The sequence below is a fragment of the Acanthochromis polyacanthus genome, chromosome 13 (assembly GCF_021347895.1).
Source record: "Acanthochromis polyacanthus isolate Apoly-LR-REF ecotype Palm Island chromosome 13, KAUST_Apoly_ChrSc, whole genome shotgun sequence".
NCBI lineage: Eukaryota > Metazoa > Chordata > Actinopteri > Pomacentridae > Acanthochromis > Acanthochromis polyacanthus.
This window is the reverse complement of record NC_067125.1, coordinates 1,755,792-1,783,365: the sequence shown is the minus strand read 5'-3', so window position 1 is coordinate 1,783,365 and position 27,574 is coordinate 1,755,792. Positions and strand designations below refer to the sequence as shown.

The following is a 27,574-nucleotide window of genomic DNA, read 5'->3' as shown; positions in this document are numbered from 1 at the left end:
ACACAGGGAAAATGAACAGTCCCTGCAAACACACTTCTGAAGCTTCTGCCAACATGAAGGTCATCACAACTCCTAATGCTTCCTTTGGTTTAGTGCTAAAATGTTCTCATGTAAGGAATTATTTTTTTTTACTAACCATAATAGATCAGTTTCATCAGCATTCAGCCTCAGTTTATCATTTCACAGTTTTTAGCCCTGATCTGAATTAGGTTAATTCGTTTAGTTGAGCATTTTCACCAAGCTTCGTTCAGCTGAATATCAATAATAGTTGATTATTTTTTAAAAATAGTTTTGTATATTTAGATTTTGTTTCCGTCATTAAATATGTATAAACCCGGGACCTAAACTTTTCCGGATGCTGATTGGTTGGTGGTCTCGCAGTAGGTGGGACTTTGACTCTCTCCGGCTGTCCATTCGTTGTTCTGTGAACGGGGCGGGCGCTCATCTGCCCATTTATTGGTCGTTGTGTTCGTGGGCGGTGCTAAGTTTGAACCGGATTCCCGCCGTGGAGGTTGGTGTCAGGTTTCATTCGGGGCCGCGGAGAGTCCCAGCACCGTGTTCGACCCTCGGTGCTCCTCAGCGGGCGTTTCTGGAGCAGCGCCGTGGTGTTCACACGGTTCACACCGGGGTGCTACTAAAACGCTGGCTCTAACACGGTGACAACATGGCGGAGGCAGCGGACTGCGGTTTAACCGACGCCGCGAAGTGGAAGCAGCCAGCGGGGACGAAGAGCCGACAGAACGCCCCGAAGAAGAGCTCCGGCAGCCGGGTAGGTGAAGGCCGGTTCACGGTGTCCGAGTCCAGAGGCTGATAGTCGGACTGCGGCCTCTCCAGTAGGACCGGGCCGCTTTAGTTTCACATCAACACAGACACGTAGCCGAGACAATTTGTGGATAAATGAGGACTTCAGGGTGTGTTTGGATCAGAGTGTGACCAGATAAAGATCCTGACACTTTAATTAAATGTCTGTCGTTGATAATTTTTTTAGTGTTTTTCACTGAATCTTCTCACAACAAACTTTTTAACTCGGCTAGTTTTCCCGCACATGCGCAGTCGACGAGTTTGGGTTGATGACGAAATTTATGTCACTCAGTAAAAAAACAGTTCAAGGAGTAAACGAAAATATATATAAGCATAATTTATCTCCTCATAGCTTTTACATATGGAACAACCAATGCATACTTTACAAAAACAAATCATTATTTTATCCTCATTGGTTTGACAAGAATATCCAACTAGTGAGTCAACTTTTTGACAGAAATGGACACTTATTGAGATATGAGTTCAATATGAAATACAACCTTGCTGTACCTCCTAAAGAATATGCAATTGTGTTTGATGCTGTTACTAAAGAAATCTGTGAACTGTTCAGAAATACTGTCACTGATGAAAGAAAGTGTTTATTATCTATGACTGACACCACCAGTGATGTGCGGTGAGGTTCACGGCTGGTGAGGCACTGACTCCTCAAGAGTCAGATTTACGACTGTAAGAACTGAAAAAAGCATCTTATTTCACTATTCGTCCAACAGCATGCAACTACTGATAATGCTTCATATCCCATCAGCATTCCTCTTTCAGTTACACTCACAAACCATCCATCCATCCATTCTAACCCTAACCCTGAACTTTGGCCAGGACGCTGCAGTTCAGTCCTCTGTCCATTTCAGATGCCGTTTTCTTTTATTTGTGGTCATTTTCTGTTTAGTTTGACATAGGGTGACCACCTCCAAAAAGACAGTGGGACAGCTGGCATGTTTTGGAGGGACAAGGCGGGATGGATGCAACCATCTGTAAACCCTGACCATACACGTCACAATTTAGACCACAAGACCAGGAAAACAAAATATTTAATATATAGCCTATATATTTCCAGGAAACATCACACAGATTTAAGTAACAAATGTGTTTTACTTACTTAAGTAAAACGTATATTGACACAATAAGATTAATAATCCATCTTATAAAAGCACTCAAAAGGCCGAACATAAAGTCTTTCAAGTATACAGGCCAATAACCAACAGGCCTATATGCTCTACCAACATACCCCATACTGACAGAATTCAACTAGGGCACTGTGTGAAAATCTTGGCTTAAATAAAATGCCAGTGCAAAAAAAAAAGTGTATATATATCAACATAAAATCTCATGCTTGGGCATAGCCATGTTTAACTATCATGTAAAAGGTAAAAGAAAGTCTGTCTTTTCTCTCAGTAGGTCAGCTTCTTGCAGCACTGTGGAGAGGCTCGAGGGCACATTTCTGAAACACAGAAGGAACAAAAGCCAACAAATATTAGCATTATTAGATACATACACAATAAAACATGCTTATTAGACCATTTAAATACATAAATATATGACTCTCACCTTAGTTCTTCTTGAATTTATACTTTTTGTTTGACCTTACAGCCTCCAGTAAGGTCTTCTCTTTCACTGCATAGCTGTAGAATTCTGTGCAACAATAAGCAAAGTTGCTCTTTACTTGAATGTCGCTCTTGATGAGCTCCACAGAGCACCGGTTCCTTTGGTCATTCCATGCTGCAGTCATCAAGGAGAACACTCTTTCCACAAATGCATTGGTGACAGGGATGCTGAAGAGAAAGGATCCAAGTGCAGCCAGATTTGGTGTCTTTGTGTCCTTGAGCAATAATGACCATTTCTCCACAACAGGGACTGTTCCTTTAGCAATCTCCTGCTGGTGTGGCAGTGTTACACAGTACTCCTCGTATAGTTCATCCATGTCAAATTTATTCTGTATTTGAAGGACATTCACTGCATCACAGAGGTGGGAAAATGTGAACTCCCTCTTCAGTTCCAAGACTGCCACATGCTTGTGAAAATTGCTGTCTGAGAAGTCATACCATTTTTGTAGGTAGCTGAGTGCAGCATCATAGAAGGAGCAAAAATCCTCCTTGATTGCTGCTGCTTTACTGTCTGGAAACTGCTGGAGAAGTGCATTGGTCTCTGTTCCAAAGAAGGAGTCTGCCTGTCTCTGCTGGAGCTTTCTCTGAAGTGTGGACATGATGTCATAGAGCTCACAGACTGTCCTGTCATCACTTTCCAGCTGCAGGGTAACATCATGGAATACCTTCAGTGCATTGTGGAGGGAGGATAGATATGCCTGCAACTCAATTGGTTGCCCCTCACTGTCTTGATCCTTCTTAAACAGCTTCCACAGCACCTTTGGGCATTGCTCTCCTCCAAGAGATAAGAAGTATGTCTTCACAGCAGCCCAGCAGGTTTGCAGCCTTGTGACAGCTGGCCATATACTGAGCCATCTTGTGGACACATGATTCAGTAAGGCATGGTATTCTTCTTCAACAAATGCAAAGATTTTTTTCAGCTCCTCAGTGCGCTTGGATGATGAAGAAAAATGACTGAAAATCTTGTTCACTACACTTTCAATGTCTATGTCCAGTCTGTCTCCAGCATACTTTGCACAGTTATGCACTATGTGAGCCATGCAGTTGGCCTTGACAATCTTGGCATTATCTGCTTTCAACTTCTGATAAACAGAATTGTACTTGCCATAGTTAACACTAGCGTTATCAGCTGTGTATGCAGAGATCATATCAAGTTGGAGGCCATTCTCTTTTAGTTTATTTGCTATTTGCTTGTGAATGGATCCAAATGCCTCCTCGCTGTCCTCATAAAAGTCAAGAACTTTGTTTTGTAGACCCAGCTCTGGCATCCAATATCTTACTGCCAGTGGGAAAAGCTTGGCACTGCCGTGATTTGAGGCATCTGAGGCCACCGAGAAAAACGGTGTGAGCTGGGGCTTGTCATGTATGTTAATGGGGGATGTCAGTTCACTCAAACATTTTTCAACTGACAAAGGGGCGAGGGCGTGTGTTACAATGCAAGCACTCTTCCTGCGGCCACATGAAAATTTTTTGGCTATGTCCGGGTAAATGACAGGGGCAAGCTTATTGCTGCAGTCTGTGGAGCGGTATGAGTGTGCATGCTTCACTGAGTGATACACGCTGGTAACTTCAGCTGCTGTTAACTTATCAGATAAACTGTCGTGCTTTGGGCTCAATAAAAACGACTGCATTGATTTTAGATGTCTCTTGCTGTCGGACCTTTTTTTTTTTTTTTGATGAGTCGCGCCCAGCATGTCGTTTGACATCATTTTCTCAACGGAGAAACTGCTGTTGCACAGGGAACAGAAGGCTTTGTCAGGCTCGTCAGTGGGTCTTACCCAGCTGTGTGAAGACGTCCATTCCTTTTTGAAAGAACACTTTGTCTTTTTTGACTGTGGTCCACTCATCATTTCATTTACATCTTCTTCTGTTCTACTTTCCTCACTCGGACTCTCTGGTGTTTGTTTGGGGCGTATACATTTTGATGCAGGACGTACCCTAAAACGCAGCCTATTGGACGGACGTCATCGTTGTCTCCTGCAACCATTGGTCGAAATGAAATGTTCCCCGCCAGCGCAGATCTACAGAAGTTCTGCAGCTCTGGGCTGGTTAATTTTCATGTTTGTATTTTTTTTTTTGCCAATGAATGGGAAAGCGGGACATTGTCCTGATAAGCGTGACGTGGGACAAACACTGAAATAGCGGTGCAAAACAGCCTGAAATGGGACAGGTGGTCACCCTAGTCACAGGGCACATATACAGACACACAATCACACTCACATTCACACCTACGGACAATTTAGAGTAACCAGTTAACCTCAGCATGTTTTTGGACTGTGGGAGGAAGCCGGAGTACCCGGAGAAAACCCACGCATGTACAGGGAGAACATGCAAACTCCATGCAGAAAGATCCCAGGCCGGGATTTGAACCGGGGATCTTCTTGCTGCAAGGCCAAAGTGCTAACCACTACTCCACAGCAATTCATATATACTGTAAACAAATTAAAGTACAGAGATGTGTGCAGACCTACTAGCTTGAGGCCGACTTTGGATTTCCTCTGTTGAATCCAGCACTGCAGCGACAAAGCACCTGCCAGCTTGCGTACGCCCCCTTGAGTTGAGGCAGAGTACTGCCTGCCTCACCTGCTGACTTTTCTCTGCACTGGATCACAGCGATCAGCAGGAATAGTTCTCCCTCACATACATAAGACATTACACAGACTGCAGAAAGTCATGGTGTATAACTAATATTTCTGTAAAGTTCATATTGGCGATATGCTGAGGAACAGAAACGGGCCCGTGTCATGCAGCCCACTTTGTACTGGATCATGCAGTCAGACGTGAGCCACAGTTCACCTCATCCGGGGTTTCTGCCCTGGATTTGATCGGAAAAACTCAAATTCAGCAATTTTTACTCAATAAAATGTCAGAAATGTGTAGTCATACTGCAAATGCATTTTTAACACAGATCAGTGGAAAATATTAATATTTATTTATGTACACTTTCTTTTTTCTGTTTGTCATGATGACCGCACATCACTGGACACCACCACTGGTAAAGCTCGTCTTACTCCTACTTGTAAAAATAACAGGACAATACGTGTCCTTTTTCAGCAAGATATAATCTGTTTTATTTTCTATTGGCGGAACTTTGTCTCTGATAATTTCTGGAAAAAGGGCTGGACAATACTCCAAAAGTTTTTGATTAATAATAAAATGAAAGATGTTTGCTTTAAGGTTATGCACAGAGTTTACCCCACTAATCAATACATGATAAAATATTGTAAATCTATTAATCCTAACTGCTCCATGTGTAAAGAACACCCAGAAACAATCAGTCATCTTTTTTGGAAGTGCTCAGTCATTCGGTGCTTTTGGAAAGACTGCTTACAATTTATAAGATATAATATTAACTCTACATTGAGTTAAAACTTGAACATGTAGTCTTTGGTTTCCATGAACGAAATATGGACACAAACGGAAGACTGCCGATTAATTTATTATATTTTGCAGACTTCACGTTCACAAATGTAAGTTTTTATCATCTTTATTTTTCCCTGCTGTGATTAAGGAAGTTGTACTTAACTATCTCAGAGCTTGAACAGAAAAGCTTTTCTAACACATGAAAGCTGGTTATCACTGAATGTATTTCATATGTAATTCATTCTTGCACTGCTTACTTATGGAGCTCCCCCTGGCATCTGTATTTTGTTCAAGAACTGTATTGTAATTTTTCAATAAAACAATTTAAAAAGAAAAGGAGTAAACGAAAAGTGATTTTTAGACTGAAATCCTCCATAAGAGCCGCAGAGATGAAACAGCAGCATGGATATAGATTATCTCAAAGTCTGAGAGCTTTCAGAACTGAAATGAATGAAGGTTTCTGTGTGAGGATCCTCAGGTGTCCAGGTTATGGGATTGGTAGGAGCTTCAGTAGAAACTAGGAAACTACCAGAGAAGTCCAGCTGGCTTCTGCTGAAGCTCCAACCATAACTCAGCTTTACTTTTCTTGGTGTAACTTGTTCTTGTGAAGTTGTGATAAACATCTGGATTATTCTATACTTTTGCAGATGTTTCTTCCAGAGGTGCAGATGTTTTGGTTTCCTCTGAACTTCTGTTTAGATTGAAGGTTGATCAGTCGGTGTTTGGATGGACTCTGTTTCAGGTCAGTCTGGAGAAGGTTCTGGGGATTACCACGACCGGCGGCAGCACCTTGAGCTCAGACCCCAACTCTGGGCTCATCGCCTACCCTGCTGGGTAAGCCCCGCCCCTCTGACTCACCTGAGTTTAAAGGCTTTTTTAAAATTTTATTCAGAACAAGTATACACAAATAAACAAGGCACGTAGGTATTATCCTTATCAACAAACTGTCATGGATTGAGCAATCGGAGTGAATCCAAGAAAAAGAAAAGGAGAGAGAAGGGGAAAAAGAAATTTGTAAGAGGACTTTAAATTAAATCAACATTTTCTAATAAATAAAACAAGTGAAGGGCTTTCCTATCAACCAATTTTAAAGATTTACAAAAAGTAGGAACTAATTCTTCCAGTGAGTAAAACAAGGTCTAGATTTAAAATACCTGCACTTGTGAATAAAACATTTCCCCAAAAGCAATAAAACATTCAGTACAACTTCTAGATTCTTGTCATCCTTAAACACACCAAATAACAGAATCTTCTGTCAGGAGGAAAACAATGTTTTTGAAAGTAACCAGCTCCTTAAGTCACACCAAAGGGATGTACCAAAAAAACATGGTTCAGGTTTTCAACGTCCACATCACAGAACAGTTATTTACATCAAAATTAAATGTTAGTCTTAGAAACTCATTTGTTGGGTAGATTTCATTCAGAAGTTTGAATTGGACTTCTTTGGCCTTGGGAGGTCGTGGAAATGAAATATAATTTTTTCTTATGTTTTTAATTTTCTCCACCTCAAATCGCTTAAAAACATACGACCTTTAGATTGGATTTGTGTAGAACTCCTCTATCAGCAGTCTTCTAATAGCTTTGTTATTACATGCACGATCACAAAACTCAAGCCCCCCAATGCACACGTGTCTCAGTCTTCTTTTACCATTGTTCTTAAAGAGATCGGTATTGCATTTATTACTCTTGTGTATTCCTTGAAACTACACTGTATTTGGTATTTTTTTCAAAAGTCTTCATGTAACCACAGGTTCCCATTTTCATCTAACAGGTGATCCACAGCCCAGACTGCTTTTGAATTCCATTCTACCCTATAAACTGGTTTCCTGTTCAGCAGTACATATCGGTTATTCCAGATTGGTGTGTTGTGTGGAGTAAAATTATGGCAGTGTAGTAATTTCCAATAGAGAAGGACTTGTTGATGAAAATCAGAGAGTTTAACCGGTAATGATCAAAGTCACATCGCAACAGAAAGTCTAATAAGTCTAATGTTGTGAACTGACCGGCCTTTTAAAAAACCAGACTGCGTCTCGCTAATTATTTCAGACAAACCTAATCTTAGTCGAGCAGCAATAGCCCTTGAAAAAAATTTCTAGTCTCATAGCTCCAACTGAGCATGTGCAGGAAAACTAGCGGTGCTTAACCCTGTAAAACCCGCTGTTGCAGAAATACAGCATTTTATGTGCATACATGTGTATATATATATATATGTATGAAGAGTTCATTTGCAAAAACAGATAACTCCGTTTTGATAAACTTTTTATTTTATTGTTTACTTGAGATGATATCAATCAAACTGAAGTTGAGTGGATTTGACTCAGTAGAAAATACATGACAAAATAGAGAAAAAATAAATTGGTGTTATCTCAAGTAAACAATAAAAAATGAGTTTTCTGAATATTTATAAGACGGAGTTACCTGTTTTTGCAAATAAACTCTTCATATATATATATATATGTGTATATATATATGTACACATACAGTGTTTCCTCTACATTCATTAAGCAGCGGCAGACCGCCACTCTTAAATCATAGCCGCCGCGACTTTGAATTTCTTTTTGCTTTTTCTTTTTTGTTGTTGGAAATACCCCACCGCCACATGTCTTCACCTTCACACAGTCCTGCACTGTGTCGAGTACTAAAGTAAACTACAGATAGCCATCTACTCTTTGATACGTCGAGTTAATTACTCCTTAAAGTGACGTCCAGCATCCAGGCAGCAGGTCAGAGTCAGGAGTTTCTCTTGGAAAATAGGACAGCGACTTACCAGAGAAAAGTTATTAGCTTAAGATCGCTCATAATAGACTTCACAAGCTAAACAGACATTCACTAAATATTGATGTCCAGCTAACGTTGCGTAGCATATCGGTAGCTGTAGCTAATTTTGCCCTGTGCCAGCTCAGTGTTGCTAATGTGAGTAAACTGTTGATGGCATTAAGCTAACATCTACACTCTGTGATGTAACTGTTGACTGCGTTTTAAGATGAGCTTGTTCAGATTTTTATTTTATTCACATTCTGCCTTTAAAAATCCATTTTCATCTGGCCATTCAATAAAGAGGTTGTACAAGTAAAATCTGCAGTGAAATGTTTTGTTTACGTGTCAGTTCCTGGAGAGCCTATATACTTATAGTTTTTTTGTTAATTTTTTCTGTATTTGGGTCTTCTTTCAAACTGACCTCTGTAATTTATCATTAGTTTTAATTAAAGTCGTGCTGTCGTGGACGGAGCCCAAACACACTGTGATGTCCTAGTTTTGCGTTTCAGGTGTGTCATCGTGCTGCTTCACCCAGAGACCAACAAACAGACGCACATCATCAACACGTCCAGGTAGATCCACCTCAGTGGTCCAACACCTGCACCAGCTGAGCCAGCAGCTTCTCACTGAAGGTGTTCTCTGTTTCAGGAAGACCTTCAGCGCTGTGGCCTTCTCTCATGATGGGAAACACCTGGTCACTGGAGAGGTAAGAGCTGAGCTCCACACCTCAACCACATGAGTCCAACCAGAACCCGACTCTCTGAGCTCAACCTCTTTTATCAGAACATTTCAAGACTGAAAACTCATTCTACGTAAAACCAACCCAACCTGAGAAACCAGAACCATCTGACTGTTGATCTACAATAACTTTAGAATACTTAATGAAGCCGTGCAGAACTTCTGTCTCTTTCTGTCACACTCATCAATGGACAAACTCTCTGTATTTTTGGGTTCTCTTTCACAATAAGAGTCTATACCCAGTAAGCTGTTAAGGTTAGTGACTGCTCTAATGGGCTTCTGGAGTATTTACAGAAAGTCATCAGGATTCTAGACTTTCAAAGTAAAAGCTCGGACATGTAAATTCTGGGATTCAGATTTTTGTTTGTTAAACTGAAATGAGATTCGTGTTTTATGTCCAGATTATAAGTTTCTTTGTGTTCAAGTAACATCACATGATGAAATATGATGGGATGTTACTTTAGGTTTCTGTGTTCTATTTCACTTTTCTTTTCTAATCCAGCTGATGTTTGTAATTTCAGGATTTTGTGTTGAAGCTGAGTACTGGAATCAGAACACAAAGATCATATTTAGGTTTTTACATCGACTAAACAGTTGTGATTGGCTGTTTTCTGGTAAGTCATGTTCTGAGCATCAGAATAAGGATTGTAGGGAAACTTCCTCCTAAATGAAACCCAGTAAGTGAAGACCAGGAAGCCATACTGAAGAAAGTGTACACACAGTTCCCATTTCTCTCTTGAACTTGGTCTGTTTCCACCAGTTTTTGAGCCTCATGAGCTGTAAGGTCTCGCTGGCGTCCTCCAAGACCTCGTCCTTCTGAGTTTAGGTTCTGACTGGCCTCCTGCTGCTGAGGTCAGTTGTTGGACCATCATCCTGAGCTGCTCTATCTCCTTGTAGAGGAGCACCGGTGCATCTCTTCAGAGCTCTGCTGAATCTTCTTGTGGTCGTTCGGCTTTCAGACCTCCGATCTGACAGCTGGTCTCTGAAATATGTCTGAGAAGCTGCTGCTGAACAGTGTTCTGTTGTTCTTCAGTCTCCACGGTTTCTTGATTCAGTTGCACCTCCTGGGATGAAGCCTTGTTTCTGTTCTCTCTGCTGACCAGAAGTTCTGTCTGGTTCTTCTCGTCATCCAGCTGTTCTTTAGTCTGTTCCGGCTGCTTGCTGTGGTCGACACAGAAGACTTTCCCTAAGATGTTTGGTTCTCTCTTTTTGGAGCCCATCATCCAGTTCTTTTTCATAGCACCTCACTCTGAAACTTTTTTTTCCAGTACTGTAAATGTTCCTCCAGCTCCTGTTCATTGGTTTTCTCTCTTTGGAGTTTGTTGTTCAGGAACCTGACTTGGTGGTCCAGCTCCTGTGACATGAGCCTTTCTCTGATGGACTCATTCTTCATGGATCAGATCTGTTCATCCATCTCCAGTACTTTGATGTTCTCCATTTGGAGCTTGTTTTCAGCCGTCGGATGTGTTGGTCCAACTCCTGTGCTGCAGTCCTCTCACTGTGGAGATGGTTGTTCAGCCAGCTCCTGAGCAGTGGTCCTCTCACTGTGGAGATGGTTGTTCAGAAGTGTAGCTTGTTCGTCCAGATCCTGAGCTTTAGTTCTCTCTCTGAGAAGCTCATTCTTCAGATGTTGGACTTGTTGGACAAACATGTTGGTGCTGGACCAACATGGATGTATCCTGGTGATCATCAGTATTATGGGATGTATCCTGGTGTGATCATCAGTATTATGGGATGTATCCTGGTGTGATCATCAATATTATGGGATGTATCCTGGTGTGATCATCAATATTATGGGATGTATCCTGGTGTGATCATCAATATTATGGGATGTATCCTGGTATGAACAGTTTAGAGTCCTAGAAACAGTCATTGGTTCCCTGGATGTGTTTCTGGTTCCTGATGATCCATCAGAGGAACCTTTAAAGGTGATTGTGGATGAACTTTAATGCTAGTAGGAGGTCGGTCAGAACAGGAACCAGGATCATCTGGAGACACCGTTCATGATGTGAGAAATAATTCTTTTACCTTACAGACTGTAAATATTGACGGCATGAAGGTAAACCCTGATCATCAGATGAAGTTCCTGTAGGTCCAGAAGCAGCCGATGTGAGGTTCATGTCTGGTGGTTTTCCAGTGTTGTGATTGGCTGTGTGTCTGTTTCAGAGCGGTCACCTACCCTGCGTCCGGGTTTGGGAGGTGGACGGAGCTGAGGTGGCCAAGGTTCAGTCTCACAAATACGGAGTTTCCTGCGTTTCGTTTTCCACCAACAGCTGCTACATCGTCTCTGTGGGCTTCCAGCATGACATGACGGTCAGCGTCTGGGACTGGAGGGTGAGGCAACGACACAATGCAACAAAAAATGACACAGTGCAACACAAACAATAATGCAACGTAACACAAAGCCACACAACACCACAACGCAACACAAATGCAAAGCAACACAAACAACACAATGCAAAATAAACAACGCAACACAAGACAAAACACAAACAGCAACACGACACAACGTAACACAGCAGCACTACAGCTAAACCAGCCAATAACCAGTAACAGCAGTAGAGGACACTGTGGATGCTTCCAAGTATTCATCATGTGTACTGTAGTACTAATGAGCACAGAGAGCAGGAGAGAAGCTAACAGATGCTAACATGGAAACACAGAAAGCCACCTTGTCCTGGTTTAAATTAACGTTTAACTTCTCTGAATGTCCTTCCGTGTACAGTTTATACAGAGATCTGAGCATCAGAGCTAATATTAGCATCATTACTACTACCACCATCAGAGCCAACATTAGCATCATTAGTACTACCACCATCAGAGCTAACATTAGCATCATTAGTACTACCACCATCAGAGCTAACATTAGCATCATTAGTACTACCACCATCAGAGCTAACATTAGCATCATTACTACTACCACCATCAGAGCCAACATTAGCATCATTAGTACTACCACCATCAGAGCTAACATTAGCATCATTAGTACTACCAGCATCAAAGCTAATGTTAGCATCATTACTACTACCAGCATCAAAGCTAATGTTAGCCACATTACTGCTACTATCATGAAAACGACTGTTAGCCACATTAGCTGTACAACATGCTAACACTTAGGATCTTCCTGTAGCTGCAGCTAATGCTAATATTAACCACATTAGCCTACAGCATGCTAAGGTTGTCCTCACCTGTCTCTGAGCAGAAAGCTTCCATCATAGCCTCCAACAAAGTGTCCAGCCGAGTGCTGGCCGTCTCCTTCTGCCAGGACAACAGCTACTTCGTCACCGCTGGCAACCAACACGTCAAGTTCTGGTACCTGGACATCTCCAAAGAGCGGCGGGTAACTCACCTGAGGCCGGGTCAGCCAATCACAGCTCAGTTCAGTCGGCCTGAGGTAACTGGCTGATGTGTTTCGTCCTTGTGTCCAGGTGAACAGCACCGTCCCCCTGATTGGTCGGTCAGGGTTGCTGGGCGACCATAAGAACAGTGTGTTCAGCGGGGTGGCGTGTGGGCGGGGCCTCATGGCGTCCAACACCTACTGCATCACCAGCTCTGGTCTGCTGTGTCTGCTGAACAGTAGTCGACAGCTGGAGGCCTGGGTCCACCTGAAGGTGAGAACACCACGAGACACACCGTAGGGCTCAGACACACGTGTACAATTTGAAATAAACATATCTGTGGAACTTAATAATATATACACCTGGATGATCTAAAAATATATACCTGCATGATTGTGAAACACTCTTTTATAATGCAAAAATACACCTGTGTGGCTAAAAATAAACAGGTGCAACGTTTGCATAATGAAAAGAAACACCTGGATGGTGTAAAAAATACACCTGTATGCTTCAGACACAGTACAGGTGAAATGCAGCTACTGTCCACCTAAACAAGCAAACACGCTGGAGTGATTTAGAGGAAAAATCAAACTTTACAGTTCAGAAAGACGTTTTTATTCGTAAACTAACAATCAAATATTTTGTCGCTGTGAGTCGGTGTCCTGTCAGTCACTGTTGTTGTTCCTGTTGTTGTTGTTGTTGTTGTTGACAGACGGCAGCAGCCAGCTGCCTCTCCATCACTGACAGCTTGGTGTTCTGCGGCTGTGCTGACGGCGTCATCAGAGTTTTTAATTCGTCCAACCTGCAGTACATCAGCACCCTGCAGAGACCACATCACCTGGGAGTGGACCTGACGCCCATCACAGCAGACAGGTACAAGTGCTGCAGACACACAGAAGAAATACTGTAAATATTGTAAACATGCAGGAGAAATACTGTAAACATGTTGTATAGGTACTACAGACATGGTGTCCTCTGATTCCTACCTGTATACCTCCACAGTGGCTCGTTACCTGCCAGTCCAGGTGTGCAGTTCCCCGACACGTTGGCTCTGACCTTTAACTCCGCCTCCTGTCAGCTGACCTGTGCGTACAGCGACCACAGCATTTATGTTTGGGACGTTAAAGACGTGAAGAACGCCTTGAAGACGTACTCTGCTCTGTACCACAGCAGCTCTGTGTGGAGCGTCGAGGTCAGTGTGTCGCCGGAAATGCTGCAAAATGTACTACCAGGACAGCCTCAAATACTGCAAAATGTACTGCCAGGACAGCCTCAAATACTGCCAAAATGTACTACTAGGACAGCCTCAAATACTGCAAAATGTACTGCCAAAATGTACTGCCAGGACAGCCTCAAATACTGCAAAATGTACTGCCAGGACAGCCTCAAATACTGCAAAATGTACTACCAGGACAGCCTCAAATACTGCAAAATGTACTACCAGGACAGCCTCAAATACTGCAAAATGTACTACCAAAATGTACTGCCAGGACAGCCTCAAATACTGCAAAATGTACTGCCAGGACAGCCTCAAATACTGCAAAATGTACTACCAGGACAGCCTCAAATACTGCAAAATGTACTACCAGGACAGCCTCAAATACTGCAAAATGTACTGCCAGGACAGCCTCAAATACTGCAAAATGTACTGCCAGGACAGCCTCAAATACTGCAAAATGTACTGCCAGGACAGCCTCAAATACTGCAAAATGTACTACCAGGACAGCCTCAAATACTGCAAAATGTACTGCCAGGACAGCCTCAAATACTGCAAAATGTACTGCCAGGACAGCCTCAAATACTGCAAAATGTACTGCCAGGACAGCCTCAAATACTGCAAAATGTACTGCCAGGACAGCCTCAAATACTGCAAAATGTACTGCCAGGACAGCCTCAAATACTGCAAAATGTACTGCCAGGACAGCCTCAAATACTGCCAAAATGTACTACCAGGACAGCCTCAAATACTGCAAAATGTACTGCCAGGACAGCCTCAAATACTGCAAAATGTACTGCCAGGACAGCCTCAAATACTGCAAAATGTACTGCCAGGACAGCCTCAAATACTGCCAAAATGTACTACCAGGACAGCCTCAAATACTGCAAAATGTACTGCCAGGACAGCCTCAAATACTGCAAAATGTACTACCAGGACAGCCTCAAATACTGCAAAATGTACTGCCAGGACAGCCTCAAATACTGCAAAATGTACTGCCAGGACAGCCTCAAATACTGCAAAATGTACTGCCAGGACAGCCTCAAATACTGCAAAATGTACTGCCAGGACAGCCTCAAATACTGCAAAATGTACTACCAGGACAGCCTCAAATACTGCAAAATGTACTGCCAGGACAGCCTCAAATACTGCAAAATGTACTGCCAGGACAGCCTCAAATACTGCAAAATGTACTGCCAGGACAGCCTCAAATACTGCAAAATGTACTGCCAGGACAGCCTCAAATACTGCAAAATGTACTGCCAGGACAGCCTCAAATACTGCAAAATGTACTACCAGGACAGCCTCAAATACTGCAAAATGTACTACCAGGACAGCCTCAAATACTGCAAAATGTACTGCCAGGACAGCCTCAAATACTGCAAAATGTACTACCAGGACAGCCTCAAATACTGCAAAATGTACTACCAGGACAGCCTCAAATACTGCCAAAATGTACTACCAGGACAGCCTCAAATACTGCCAAATGTACTACCAGGACAGCCTCAAATACTGCCAAATGTACTACCAGGACAGCCTCAAATACTGCCAAATGTACTACCAGGACAGCCTCAAATACTGCCAAATGTACTACCAGGACAGCCTCAAATACTGCAAAATGTACTACCAGGACAGCCTCAAATACTGCAAAATGTACTACCAGGACAGCCTCAAATACTGCAAAATGTACTGCCAGGACAGCCTCAAATACTGCCAAAATGTACTGCCAGGACAGCCTCAAATACTGCAAAATGTACTGCCAGGACAGCCTCAAATACTGCCAAAATGTACTACCAGGACAGCCTCAAATACTGCCAAAATGTACTACCAGGACAGCCTCAAATACTGCAAAATGTACTACCAGGACAGCCTCAAATACTGCAAAATGTACTACCAGGACAGCCTCAAATACTGCAAAATGTACTACCAGGACAGCCTCAAATACTGCAAAATGTACTGCCAGGACAGCCTCAAATACTGCAAAATGTACTGCCAGGACAGCCTCAAATACTGCAAAATGTACTGCCAGGACAGCCTCAAATACTGCAAAATGTACTGCCAGGACAGCCTCAAATACTGCAAAATGTACTACCAGGACAGCCTCAAATACTGCAAAATGTACTACCAAAATGTACTGCCAATAGAGGTACAGCCAGATACTGTCAGTCCCTCTGAGTCTCTAGAAGTCCTTCAGGTACAGTAGTATCAGTAGTAGTAGTACCGTACTAACAGAACCTGGATGTGTTCTTCAGGTCTACCCGAAGCTTCAGGATCCATCTGAGGCCTGTCTACCTACGTCCTCCTTCCTCACCTGTTCCTCTGATGGCACCATCAGACTGTGGAACTCCAGACAGACCGACGTCCACAGAAACGTGAGCTGCTGTGCGTGTGCAGGCGGCCGGGCGCCGGGCGCCTGTAGACGGGTCCTGACCTCCATGTGTGTTGCAGGACCTGCTGAGGATCCTGTATGTGGAGGAGGCTGCTGGGAAGGCCGGAGTCCGGGTGCTGGGCATCAGTCCTGACGGGCAGCACCTGGCAGCTGGAGATCGCTGTGGAAACCTCAGGTGAGTCTGAGCACTGAAACCCTCTGACAGACCAGAGGCAGGTTCTGCTCAATGATTCTGGTTCTCTTCAGGATCTTCACTCTGGACTTTCTGGATGAGCTGGTGAAGATCAAGGCTCACGACTCAGAGGTGTTGTGTCTGGAGTTCTCCCCCGCTAGCACAGGTGAGACTGTGGTCCACAGGTGAGACTGTGGTCCACAGGTGAGACTGTGGTCCACAGGTGAGACTGTGGTCCACAGGTGAGACTGTGGTCCACAGGTGAGACTGTGGTCCACAGGTGAGACTGTGGTCCACAGGTGAGACTGTGGTCCACAGGTGAGACTCCACTAAAGTCCGGCTTCATGCGCTGAGACTTTCTCTGAGCTCACTCACACTAGAAGTGAGCTTTAGCTGTTTGGGTGGTGTTTGGCTGCTCGGTGATGATCAAAGCTTCACTGCTGCTGTTTCAGGTGTGAAGCTGTTGGCTTCGGCTGGCAGAGATCGACTGATCCACGTCTTCAACCTGGAGAAGGACTGCAGTCTGGAACAAACTCTGAATGACCACTCCGCCTCCGTCAATGCCGTGAAGTTTACAGGTGCTCATCTTTGTCACGTACAGAGCTTCTGAACAGTTCACCTGCTGGAGGCTTTCCTTCTATGGCTTTTCAACACTGAATCATGGTCAGTTTGTTTTTTCTGACAAGAATTTACCTAAGTGAAAATGGATTTCTACAAAGTAATATCGGCTATTTAGTAAGACAAAGTGTAAGGTTAGTAACTGACAGAATGACTGGATCTGAAGGTCCAGTCTCTGGTGGATCAGAACTCCTGGATAGAACTACACCATGAAGACTGAAACTCTGAGGAAAGGTTCATTAGTCAGGATGATACAAGAACATTTAAAGTTCCTGAAGATCTCCTGGAGTCCAGTTAAATCTATCATTAAGAAACGGAAGGAAGACGGAACATGAATAAGTGTGACTAGAGCAGGACGTCCTCAAGACCTGAGAGACTAGAGAGGGAGGCCACCAAGACTCTATGACTCCTCTGAAGGAGTTCCAGCTTCAGACTGTTCATCCAACAACTGTTGTCTGTTCTTCACCAGTCAAAGCTTCATGGAGACAAAGAGCGACTCAGTTTGAAAAAGCTCCAATTAAATGTGGACTAGAGTTCACCAGAAGACATGTGGAGACTCTGAAGACACCTGGAAGAAGGTTCTTTGGTCTGAGGAGACCAGGATGGAGCTTTATGACCATCAGACTAGATGATATGTTTGATGGACGCCAAACACTGAACATCATCACAAACACACCATACCCACTGAGAAGCATGGTGGAGGCAGCATCATGATGTGAAGCATGGTGGAGGCAGCATCATGATGTGAAGCACGGTGGAGGCAGCATCATGATGTTCCTCAGCAGCAGGTCCTGGAAGGCTGGTAGAGGGTAAATGAAATCCTGCAGGACAACCTGATGAGACTAGAGATCCGTTTTCCATCCAGACGATGAGTCGAAGCAAACAGACAAAGATCCTCAGAGATGTTTGAAGACAACAAGGAGGAAGTTCTGGAGCAGTCAGAGTCCAGACCTCCATCCACCTGAGAACTAGAAAAGTTCTGTAGATCAGGATCCCAGAAGAACATGACAGTTTGAGTTTATAAAGGAGAACATTCTGATGTTCAGACTGATGGAGACCACCTGGACCAATGATGGAGGTCCAGCTGAAGGTTCTTCTAAGGTAGTGTCTACAGATATGGACCCGTACCCATAGCCTGTGGGCTACGGATACGGCACTTTCCATTTGCCAGACAGATACGGACCCGTACGCGAGTCAAGAAGCTGTTAACCACTGCAAACTGTTGAAAGGTAAGCAAAGGTTAAGGTTAGGGTTAGTTAGAGGGTCAGGTTTAGGGTCCGTACCTGTCGTACCGATGCTACGGGTCCGTACCGCTAGCGTCTACCGGGAGTCACGTGACCAGATCTCGCATATCTGATTGGAAAGTGCCGTATCCATAGTCCACAGGCTACGGGTACAGGTCCGTACCTCTAGCAACAACCTTCTTCTAAATACTGACTGGAAGGAGGAACACTTCTGAAGTCACTTATTTGATGTTTTTTGACGTTAATTTGGAGATCTTTGACATCAGAAAGCCAAATGAAATTGAGCCTGAATGTAAAGGAAAGCTTCCATGGAGGTGAGGTTCTCCAGGTTGTGTAGTTCTGTTGGAGGTGAGGTTCTCCAGGTTGTGTAGTTCTGTTGGAGGTGAGGTTCTCCAGGTTGTGTAGTTCTGTTGGAGGTGAGGTTCTCCAGGTTGTGTAGTTCTGTTGGAGGTGAGGTTCTCCAGGTTGTGTAGTTCTGTTGGTGGGTCCTCAGTGGAAGGTGAGCTAAACAGTGTTACTTGTGTTCCAGGTGAAAGTCCGGAGGTCCGACTGGTGAGCTGTGGAGCCGACAAGAGCATCTACTTCCAGACAGCTGAGCAGGTCTGAGCTCCAGGAGACATCTTCTGCTTGTTGTTGACGTTTTGTGTGTCTGTGCTGTTGTTTTCTTGTCTCGTTTTGTGATGATGTTCTGGTGTTTGTTTTAGTTTTCTGCTTTCTTTTCTGTAGTTTCTACATTCTGTGACTCTGCTTTGGTGTTTTTGTTAGTTTTGTGCTTCAGTTGTCGTTCTGTGTGTGGTCTTTGTGTTGGTGGGCTGGTGTTCAGGCTCACTAAACTGTGTTCCATTTGTTTTGAGTTTAAAGTGTTGAATATTTGCATGCCTGTTTTAGATGGATGTTTAGCTCACTCCCTCCAGTTCTTCTGAATGACCGGTACTGTTGGATGTTTCCTAGCAGACGTCGGAGGGTTTGCGGTTCTCCAGGAGTCACCATGTGGTGGAGAAGACCACGCCCAATGACATGGACCTGGACTGGACCAGAACCCAGGTGGCCGTCGGCTGTCAGGACAGGAGCGTCAGGTAGAGGAGTGGATCTGCTGCTGTTTATTCCAGTTAATGAGCAGAACGCTGAGCTGAAGCTGTCTGCTTTCAGAGTGTACAGCGTGGAAACTGGGAAGCTGAAGAAGTGTTTGGGGGGTTCATCCAGCGATGAAGGAGCTCTGCTGAAGGTCAGGAACTTTCATTAATCAACTTGAAATGAAGCCGGTTCCAACCTGCTGATGTTCATTTTGGTTCAGACGTGCACATCTGAAGTTCCTTCACGCTGTCAGGTGAAGAGTTTGGACTCTTTTTGAAAAGACTCCTCTTTAGCAGTACAGACCTGTCAGAACCAGGCTCAGGGAGGGCAGACATCTGCCTCAACTGGACCGGGTGAGGGGGAAGTTTTAATCCTGATCTTAAAGTAGAGAGGCTGTCTGCCTCCAGAACCCAAACTGGGAGCTGATAAGTGAAGGTTCTGCTTCTGGAACCAGCAGTAAAGCTGCAGTCTGAGAGGGAAGGGTTCTGATAGGATGATCTGCAACAACCAGGACTTTAAGACACCATGGAGCTGCTCATGAAGAGCTCAGATGTTAGAAGGATTTTAGACTCTATCCTGGGTTATACAGGGAGCCATGAAGTGAAGCTAACAGGAGAACTCTGTTCCTGTCAGAACTCTGCTGCAGCGTTTAGGATCAGCTGCTGGTTTCCTGCTGTCCAGTTGCACTGCTGGCATTTTCTGCACTGTCACATTTATTCCACAAGCCACTGTATGCTGATGTCCTTTATAGTGCAGTAATCCCATATTTATTCTTTCTTTTATATATTATTGTTGCTGTTATAATTATTCTCTTTACTGTACACATGGTTAGTGCTGCTCTGAAAGATTTTTGCTGCTGTAACACTGGAAACTTCCCCTGACCTGGGCAGTAATAAAGGATTATCTCAGCTTAGTTCCATGTGAGTTATTTGATTAATATCCAAACTTCAGTTTATCTGGATTTAAATGAAGAAAGTTCCAGGTCATCCAGACCTTCATGTCCTTCAGACATGTTGGAGTTCCTCCTCCTGATGGTTCCACAGATGAATAGAACTGGGTGTGGTCTGCATGCATTCATTAGTACTTCCTAATAGTACTGTCTAAGGGCCGCATGTTCAAAGTAAATAATGTGGTTCTTCCAGAGCCCTGAGGAGCTCCAGAACTGACTCTGGTGTTCTGCAGGTTCACATGGATCCATCAGGGTCGTTCTTGGCCACCAGCTGCTCTGATAAAAACATCACCATCTTCAACTACGAGTCAGGAGAGTGTGTGGCGTCTCTGTTTGGACACTCAGGTGAGTCCATCCTGACCTGCTCAGGTAAATCTGTCACATTTAAAATATCTGCTTGGTGTGGATTCTGTGATTGGTTTAAAGTTTGGCTCTAAAGTGTTGAGATTCTGTTTAACCTGAATCAGGTGTGTGTGATGTCATCCTGTTTCCTCAGAGACCATCACCTGTATGAGGTTCAGTCACACCTGCAGACACCTCATCACTGCGTCAGCAGACAGGTGAGATGTACAGGTAAACAACACAACAAGGTAAACAATAGGCCAGGTAAACAACACAACAAGGTAAACAATAGGCCAGGTAAACAACACAACAAGGCAAACAATAGGCCAGGTAAACAACACAACAAGGCAAAGAATAGGCCAGGTAAACAACACAACAAGGCAAAGAATAGGCCAGGTAAACAACACAACAAGGCAAACAATAGGCCAGGTAAACAACACAACAAGGCAAACAATAGGCCAGGTAAACAACACAACAAGGCAAACAATAGGCCAGGTAAACAACACAACAAGGTAAACAACAGGCCTGGTAAACAACACAACAAGGTAAACAACAGGCCAGGTAAACAACACAACAAGGCAAACAATAGGCCAGGTAAACAACACAACAAGGCAAACAACAGGCCAGGTAAACAACACAACAAGGCAAACAATAGGCCAGGTAAACAACACAACAAGGCAAACAATAGGCCAGGTAAACAACACAACAAGGCAAACAATAGGCCAGGTAAACAACACAACAAGGTAAACAACAGGCCTGGTAAACAACACAACAAGGTAAACAACAGGCCAGGTAAACAACACAACAAGGCAAACAATAGGCCAGGTAAACAACACAACAAGGCAAAGAATAGGCCAGGTAAACAACACAACAAGGCAAACAGGCCAGGTAAACAACACAAGGTAAACAATAGGCCAGGTAAACAACACAAGGTAAACAATAGGCCAGGTAAACAACACAACAAGGCAAAGAATAGGCCAGGTAAACAACACAACAAGGCAAACAGGCCAGGTAAACAACACAACAAGGCAAACAGGCCAGGTAAACAACACAACAAGGTAAACAATAGGCCAGGTAAACAACACAACAAGGTAAACAATAGGTCAGGTAAACAACACAACAAGGTAAACAATAGGCCAGGTAAACAACACAACAAGGTAAACAATAGGCCAGGTAAACAACACAACAAGGTAAACAATAGGCCAGGTAAACAACACAACAAGGTAAACAACAGGCCAGGTAAACAACACAACAAGGTAAACAACAGGCCAGGTAAACAACACAACAAGGTAAACAATAGGCCAGGTAAACAACACAACAAGGCAACCAATAGGCCAGGTAAACAACACAACAAGGTAAACAATAGGCCAGGTAAACAACACAACAAGGTAAACAACAGGCCAGGTAAACAACACAACAAGGTAAACAACACAACGGACCAGGTAAACAACACAACAAGGTAAACAATAGGCCAGGTAAACAACACAACAAGGTAAACAATAGGCCAGGTAAACAACACAACAAGGTAAACAACACAACGGACCAGGTAAACAACACAACAAGGTAAACAATAGGCCAGGTAAACAACACAACAAGGTAAACAATAGGCCAGGTAAACAACACAACAAGGTAAACAATAGGCCAGGTAAACAACACAACAAGGTAAACAACACAACAGGTAAACAACACAACGGACCAGGTAAACAACACAACGGACCAGGTAAACAACACAACAAGGTAAACAATAGGCCAGGTAAACACAACAAGGTAAACAACACAACAAGGTAAACAACACAACGGACCAGGTAAACAACACAACAAGGTAAACAATAGGCCAGGTAAACAACACAACAAGGCAAACAATAGGCCAGGTAAACAACACAACAAGGTAAACAACACAACGGACCAGGTAAACAACACAACAAGGTAAACAATAGGCCAGGTAAACAACACAACAAGGTAAACAACACAACAAGGTAAACAACACAACAAGGTAAACAACACAACGGACCAGGTAAACAACACAACGGACCAGGTAAACAACACAACAAGGTAAACAACACAACAAGGTAAACAACACAACGGACCAGGTAAACAACACAACAAGGTAAACAATAGGCCAGGTAAACAACACAACAAGGTAAACAACACAACGGACCAGGTAAACAACACAACGGACCAGGTAAACAACACAACAAGGTAAACAATAGGCCAGGTAAACAACACAACAAGGTAAACAACACAACAAGGTAAACAATAGGCCAGGTAAACAACACAACAAGGTAAACAACACAACAAGGTAAACAACACAACAAGGTAAACAACACAACGGACCAGGTAAACAACACAACGGACCAGGTAAACAACACAACAAGGCAAACAATAGGCCAGGTAAACAACACAACAAGGTAAACAATAGGCCAGGTAAACAACACAACAAGGCAAACAACAGGCCAGGTAAACAACACAACAAGGCAAACAATAGGCCAGGTAAACAACACAACGGACCAGGTAAACAACACAACGGACCAGGTAAACAACAATGGTCAGCTAACAGGTGAACTTTGTTTTTTTGAACTTGTGTGTAAAACCTCCTCAGCCGGTAGTTACTGTGTGTGTTTGCTTTGTGTATCTTGTGTAGCTGTGTGTTTGTGTGGAGGTTGGACTCTCAGCTGAGCAGCATCATGAGGAAGAGGCGGGGCCTCAGATCCACACCTGCAGCCCGGAGCCTCAAACGGCTGGACGCCAGGTGAGTTCCACCTTCAGAGGCCTCAGGAGATGCTGGCTTTGTTCCTGAGCTCCGTGTGGTTCTTCTTCAGGAAACAAACCTTCAGCGCTGCCAGGTCTCAGCCGCCTCACACTGATGAAGACGAGGAGAAAGAGGAGGCCCACCTCAGGACCAAAGACAGACCAAACGCTGCTGCAGGTGAGGAGGTTACGGGTGACCTCAGTGACATCAGGAAACCTTCTGGAGGAATCACAAAAGTTCACATGAAGCTAAAAGTGTTGGAGAAGCAGGTGTGAAGATGTAAAGCAGCGTTCTCCTCAGCTGCTGCTTGGTTCATCTGGTGGAGAGACGTCATGAGGCAGCTGGATCAGTAGTAAAGGCTGGCTTTGTTTATCTGTTGTTGGTTGTTTATCTGTTGTTGTTTCAGCTCCACAGCTTCAGACCAACAGGAACCTATCGATGGTCTTCAGAGAACTGGTCAGTCTGCTGCTCACACTTCTCCAGTTCACAGGTCGTCCATTCTGGAGACCGATTCTCCTCCAATGTGTGCTCTGCAGGGTCTGGGCGTGGCCTCCCCCACCGCCCAATCAGATGCCGAGCCTGGTCAGGTACAGTGTCGGTGGGCGGAGCCACCAAACCCAGTGACCGTCTGCTCCAGCTTCTCCCCGAGTCCCACCAAGAGTCAGGACGACGAAGATGAAGTCTTCCATCCTCAGGCCCTGGACCATCTACTGGGAGACGAGGAGGACAATGACGATGGAGATGAGGAGGACCACGAGGAGGATGACGAAGAGGACGATGAGGAGGACCACAGGACTCCAGACAAACCGGACTCAGGTGAGGAGGTTACAGGTGACATCATCTCATCCTTAAAAAAATAAACCAAGAGCTTGATCCTAAAACTAGTAGATAAACTGTTCAGCTAGAAACGTGTAAAGCTGGGATCTCCAACGTTCTAGACCATGACAGGTTGTTTGGATCATAAAGTAAAATCCTGGATTGTTCTTTTGTCGGTTTTTGGCTAATTTTCAGACTATTTTGTCTGGGTGTTTCTGTGGTTGTGATCCTCCAGTAAATCCTCTGGTTCAGGTCCAGGTGACTAAATGTTGTGTTCTTTGTAGACACTCTGTGATCTGGAATGTGGAAATGATAATAAGTTTCAGGTTCTTCATGATGTTTAGTAAAAAGAATTCCTTAAATGTGAACATTTTAGCACTAAACCAGAGGAACCATTAGGAGTTGTGGTCGTTTCTAAGTTATTCTGCTGTGGTTCTACTGGTTCCACTGGAGATCAGACTGGACTGGACTCAGATGATTTGACTCCTCTGATCTCTAGTGTTTGATAGACGGTGACCAACATGTCCTGTGGTTGAAAGCATCCAGAATTGGTTTCTTTCTGGATCTGATCTGCCAGACGCTGAGCCTCATCGTGCTCGGAGACACTGGTCGGCGCTGAAACGTCCCACCTTCTTTCCGAGTCCCATCCAGTGCGAGGAGGACGAAGACTTCCATCCTCAGGCTCTGGAGAGTCTGCTGGAAGACGAGGAGGACGGAGAGGTCAGCCAGGTAAGTCCCACATTTTAAATGCACCGAGGTTAGTGCATTGACTGGGAGTAAGGACATTTTAGTTAGCAATGTGGTTCTGAATCCTACCGGGGCAGGAAATGGAACCAGAGAGCAGCGGTGCAGGAGGCAGAAACAGGAGGAAATGTTCAGTCTGACCAGGGAGGCTTAGGGCTGGGCCCAGGAAAACCAGCGTGGAACAGATGCAGAGACAAGAGGAACTGTTAAAGGGGGCAAAGACAGCTGGTCAGGACAAACGGGGGCAGTGGTTGAACCGGGAAGGTGTTGAGAAGAGGAAGCTCAGCTGGAGGATGGAAGAAAGACAGATTACATTATAATAGGGGCTACATGCGATGTGTTTCCAACCCCCAGAACCTCAGACTGGGGAGATGGAGGCCGATCGTACCACTGTGCTCAGGTACTGCTAGTTTACAGCATGTTTAGTCTGCTTGTAGAATTACCTTATCAAGCATACATGGAGGCATAATAATAAAGTAATTCTGAGGTTTCCACCTGATGACCCTCAGATGTTAGAATCACTGGTGGGTGTATGGTCAGGGGTCCTGGGACCTTCATTAGCAGCATCCTTCTGGTTTGGAGCACAAATGTCTGATGTTTAAACTAACTGAGACACACCTGGGACGTGACTCTAAGACTGAACGTTTAACGTTTGTCTGCAGGTGAAGTCGAGCTCCAGCGCTGCCTCAGCAGGTGAGACTCGGAGAGGAAACGCAGACGGCAGTGATGTTGGTGACGACTCGTCAGTTTGTTGCAGACATGAAGGTAAATGCAGATGCAGACAGGAACACACCTGTAAATCTACCTGTAGAAACAGGTGAGAGCTGCAGGGGAAACCAGCTGTTGTGTGGTCAGTCACTGATAGTGTTCCAGCTTTTAATTTACTTCTGGTAAAACATCAGTTCATCTTAATTCTTTAGCATCTTTTTTAGTTTTGCTTTCACTTCAGTCGTCTCATATTTCAGTGACCAGCTGTAGTTCCTGGTTGTTCCAGCAGGGGGAGCCTCTTACAGGTGTGTCTGCTGTGTCTCCTGCAGGTGAAGAATCGGTCAGCATAGAACAATGCCGGCAGGTCGCAGACGATCTGCAACAGGCGGCGAGCCGAGCCGTCCACCTTTACCTACAGGTGATTTCAGCTCTACTCATGTTTCTCTGTTAGCTTGAATTCTGTGTCTTTTGAATTTTGTGTCTTTTACCAAGATGTTTCTCCTGAATATTCCAGACATGTTTCTAAAAGCTTTCTTCAGCACATCTGGTTTTCTGTTGTTGAATCCTGCAGCTCCAGGGTGTAGAGCAGCAGACAGAGATGATGTCCGTCCTGCAGGAGGCCGTCCAGCGGGCTTCTTCTCTGCTGCAGGAGGCTCAGCAGCAGGTGGACCAGTGGAGCGGCGCCCCCTGATGGTCAGCTGGAGAACCACGTGTCTCTACTGAGTCATAAGTACCACACTGTATGGACACTGTATATAGGTTGTTGTCAAAATAAAGACCCAGATTTTTGTACCTCTTAGACCTATTTCTTTGATAAATGGTGAGCTAAGATGCTTGAAGCTCCAGCTCTTTGTCTAGAAAACGTCCTCCAGTTATATCGGATGAACAGACCACATTCATTAGCTGTTCTATAATGTTGGTTCCCTTTTAAACTTCATTTAGTCCAAGGCCTCCACTGCAACCCTGGAAGTGTTTATCTCTGACAGCAAAAATCATTCAATAAGGTGGAACATGATTATTGGTTTGAGGTCCTGGTAGAGGGCTTCATCTCCACAGGCCAGTGTTCATTCTGGTGGTGTCCGGTCACATGTTTTCTCTCTGTCATGTAGTAACCGTCAGGCTGTCTGCTGTCCACACTTTTGTTCACATTGAACCTCTATCAGTTTATTTTAGGTCTCTCCTCTGTGTGAACGGGATATTGAGGTCAAAAATGGAATTTAAATTGTCACTTTATGCTGACGATCTATTATTATGTTTCTGGCCCAAAGAAGTGTGTTCCTGTTATCCAAGCTTTTTTAGAAAGATACGGCTCGTTGTAAAGTGAATGTCTGAGTGAATGCTATCCTGTTAATAAGTTAGCACTACGGCTGAAACAACCTGACGTTCCCTTTAAGATCAGCCCTACTGCTTTATAGGGATGAAGGTAACAGACCATCATCTGCCAGCCGTTCACCTTTAATGTCTAATCTTAAGGAGGACCTTCAGAGATGGGAAAGTTCACAAACTGGAAGAATGAATCTGATTAAAATGAATATCCTTCCAAAGCTTTTATTTTTGTTTTTATATCTCCCTGTCTTTGAGTAAAACCCTTTTTATACCATTGACCAAATAATTTCTAGTTTTTTTTTTATGGTGTAGCAAAACAGCCAGAATTAGTAAAAATACAGTCCAAAGATGTAAATTCAGTGGCAGGTTGTCTGTAACGTTCTACTAGTGAGCTGCACATGCTCAGTAGGTCTGTTAGTTATCAGTGCTAGTTAGAACCAGTCACTCACTACCCACCCCCCCAGTTTACACAGAACTCAGTAGTCCGTTCAGAAATCATTTTAGATTTGCCTCTCCGTCTGTCCTAACTCCTGTACTGAGGAAGCACTTCTTTAAACTCTGATTCAACCTTTTCTGTGTGCCATGACAAAGGTCTGAAATCCTTTAAG

At 44.0% G+C, this 27,574-nt stretch overlaps 1 protein-coding gene across 1 annotated transcript; it reads left to right on the top strand.

Moving 5' to 3' along the window:
• Positions 1-481: 481 nt before the first annotated feature.
• Positions 482-26,432, top strand: wdr62 (WD repeat domain 62). The gene is made up of 26 exons (XM_051958190.1): positions 482-769; positions 6,529-6,620; positions 9,053-9,115; positions 9,192-9,249; positions 11,448-11,615; positions 12,484-12,621; positions 12,710-12,892; positions 13,332-13,492; positions 13,622-13,811; positions 16,088-16,207; positions 16,284-16,399; positions 16,471-16,562; positions 16,849-16,974; positions 18,788-18,858; positions 19,213-19,334; positions 19,408-19,483; positions 20,515-20,626; positions 20,778-20,841; positions 23,265-23,375; positions 23,443-23,549; positions 23,779-23,828; positions 23,909-24,188; positions 24,766-24,917; positions 25,595-25,697; positions 25,970-26,058; positions 26,212-26,432. Exons 1-26 carry the CDS (start codon positions 665-667, stop codon positions 26,329-26,331), a joined length of 3,069 nt encoding a protein of 1,022 aa, XP_051814150.1. The 5' UTR covers positions 482-664; the 3' UTR covers positions 26,332-26,432.
• Positions 26,433-27,574: the final 1,142 nt, after the last annotated feature.

What these genes read in the sequence shown, in the direction of transcription:
- wdr62 (XM_051958190.1), top strand. Translation starts at nt 665, where the DNA reads ATGGCGGAGGCAGCGGACTGCGGTTTAACCGACGCCGCGAAGTGGAAG. An exon ending in AAACGGCTGGACGCCAGGTG is followed by an intron (nt 23,376 to 23,442) that starts AGTTCCACCTTC and finishes GTTCTTCTTCAG; the next exon opens with GAAACAAACCTTCAGCGCTG. An exon ending in CGATGGTCTTCAGAGAACTG is followed by an intron (nt 23,829 to 23,908) that starts GTCAGTCTGCTG and finishes TGTGCTCTGCAG; the next exon opens with GGTCTGGGCGTGGCCTCCCC.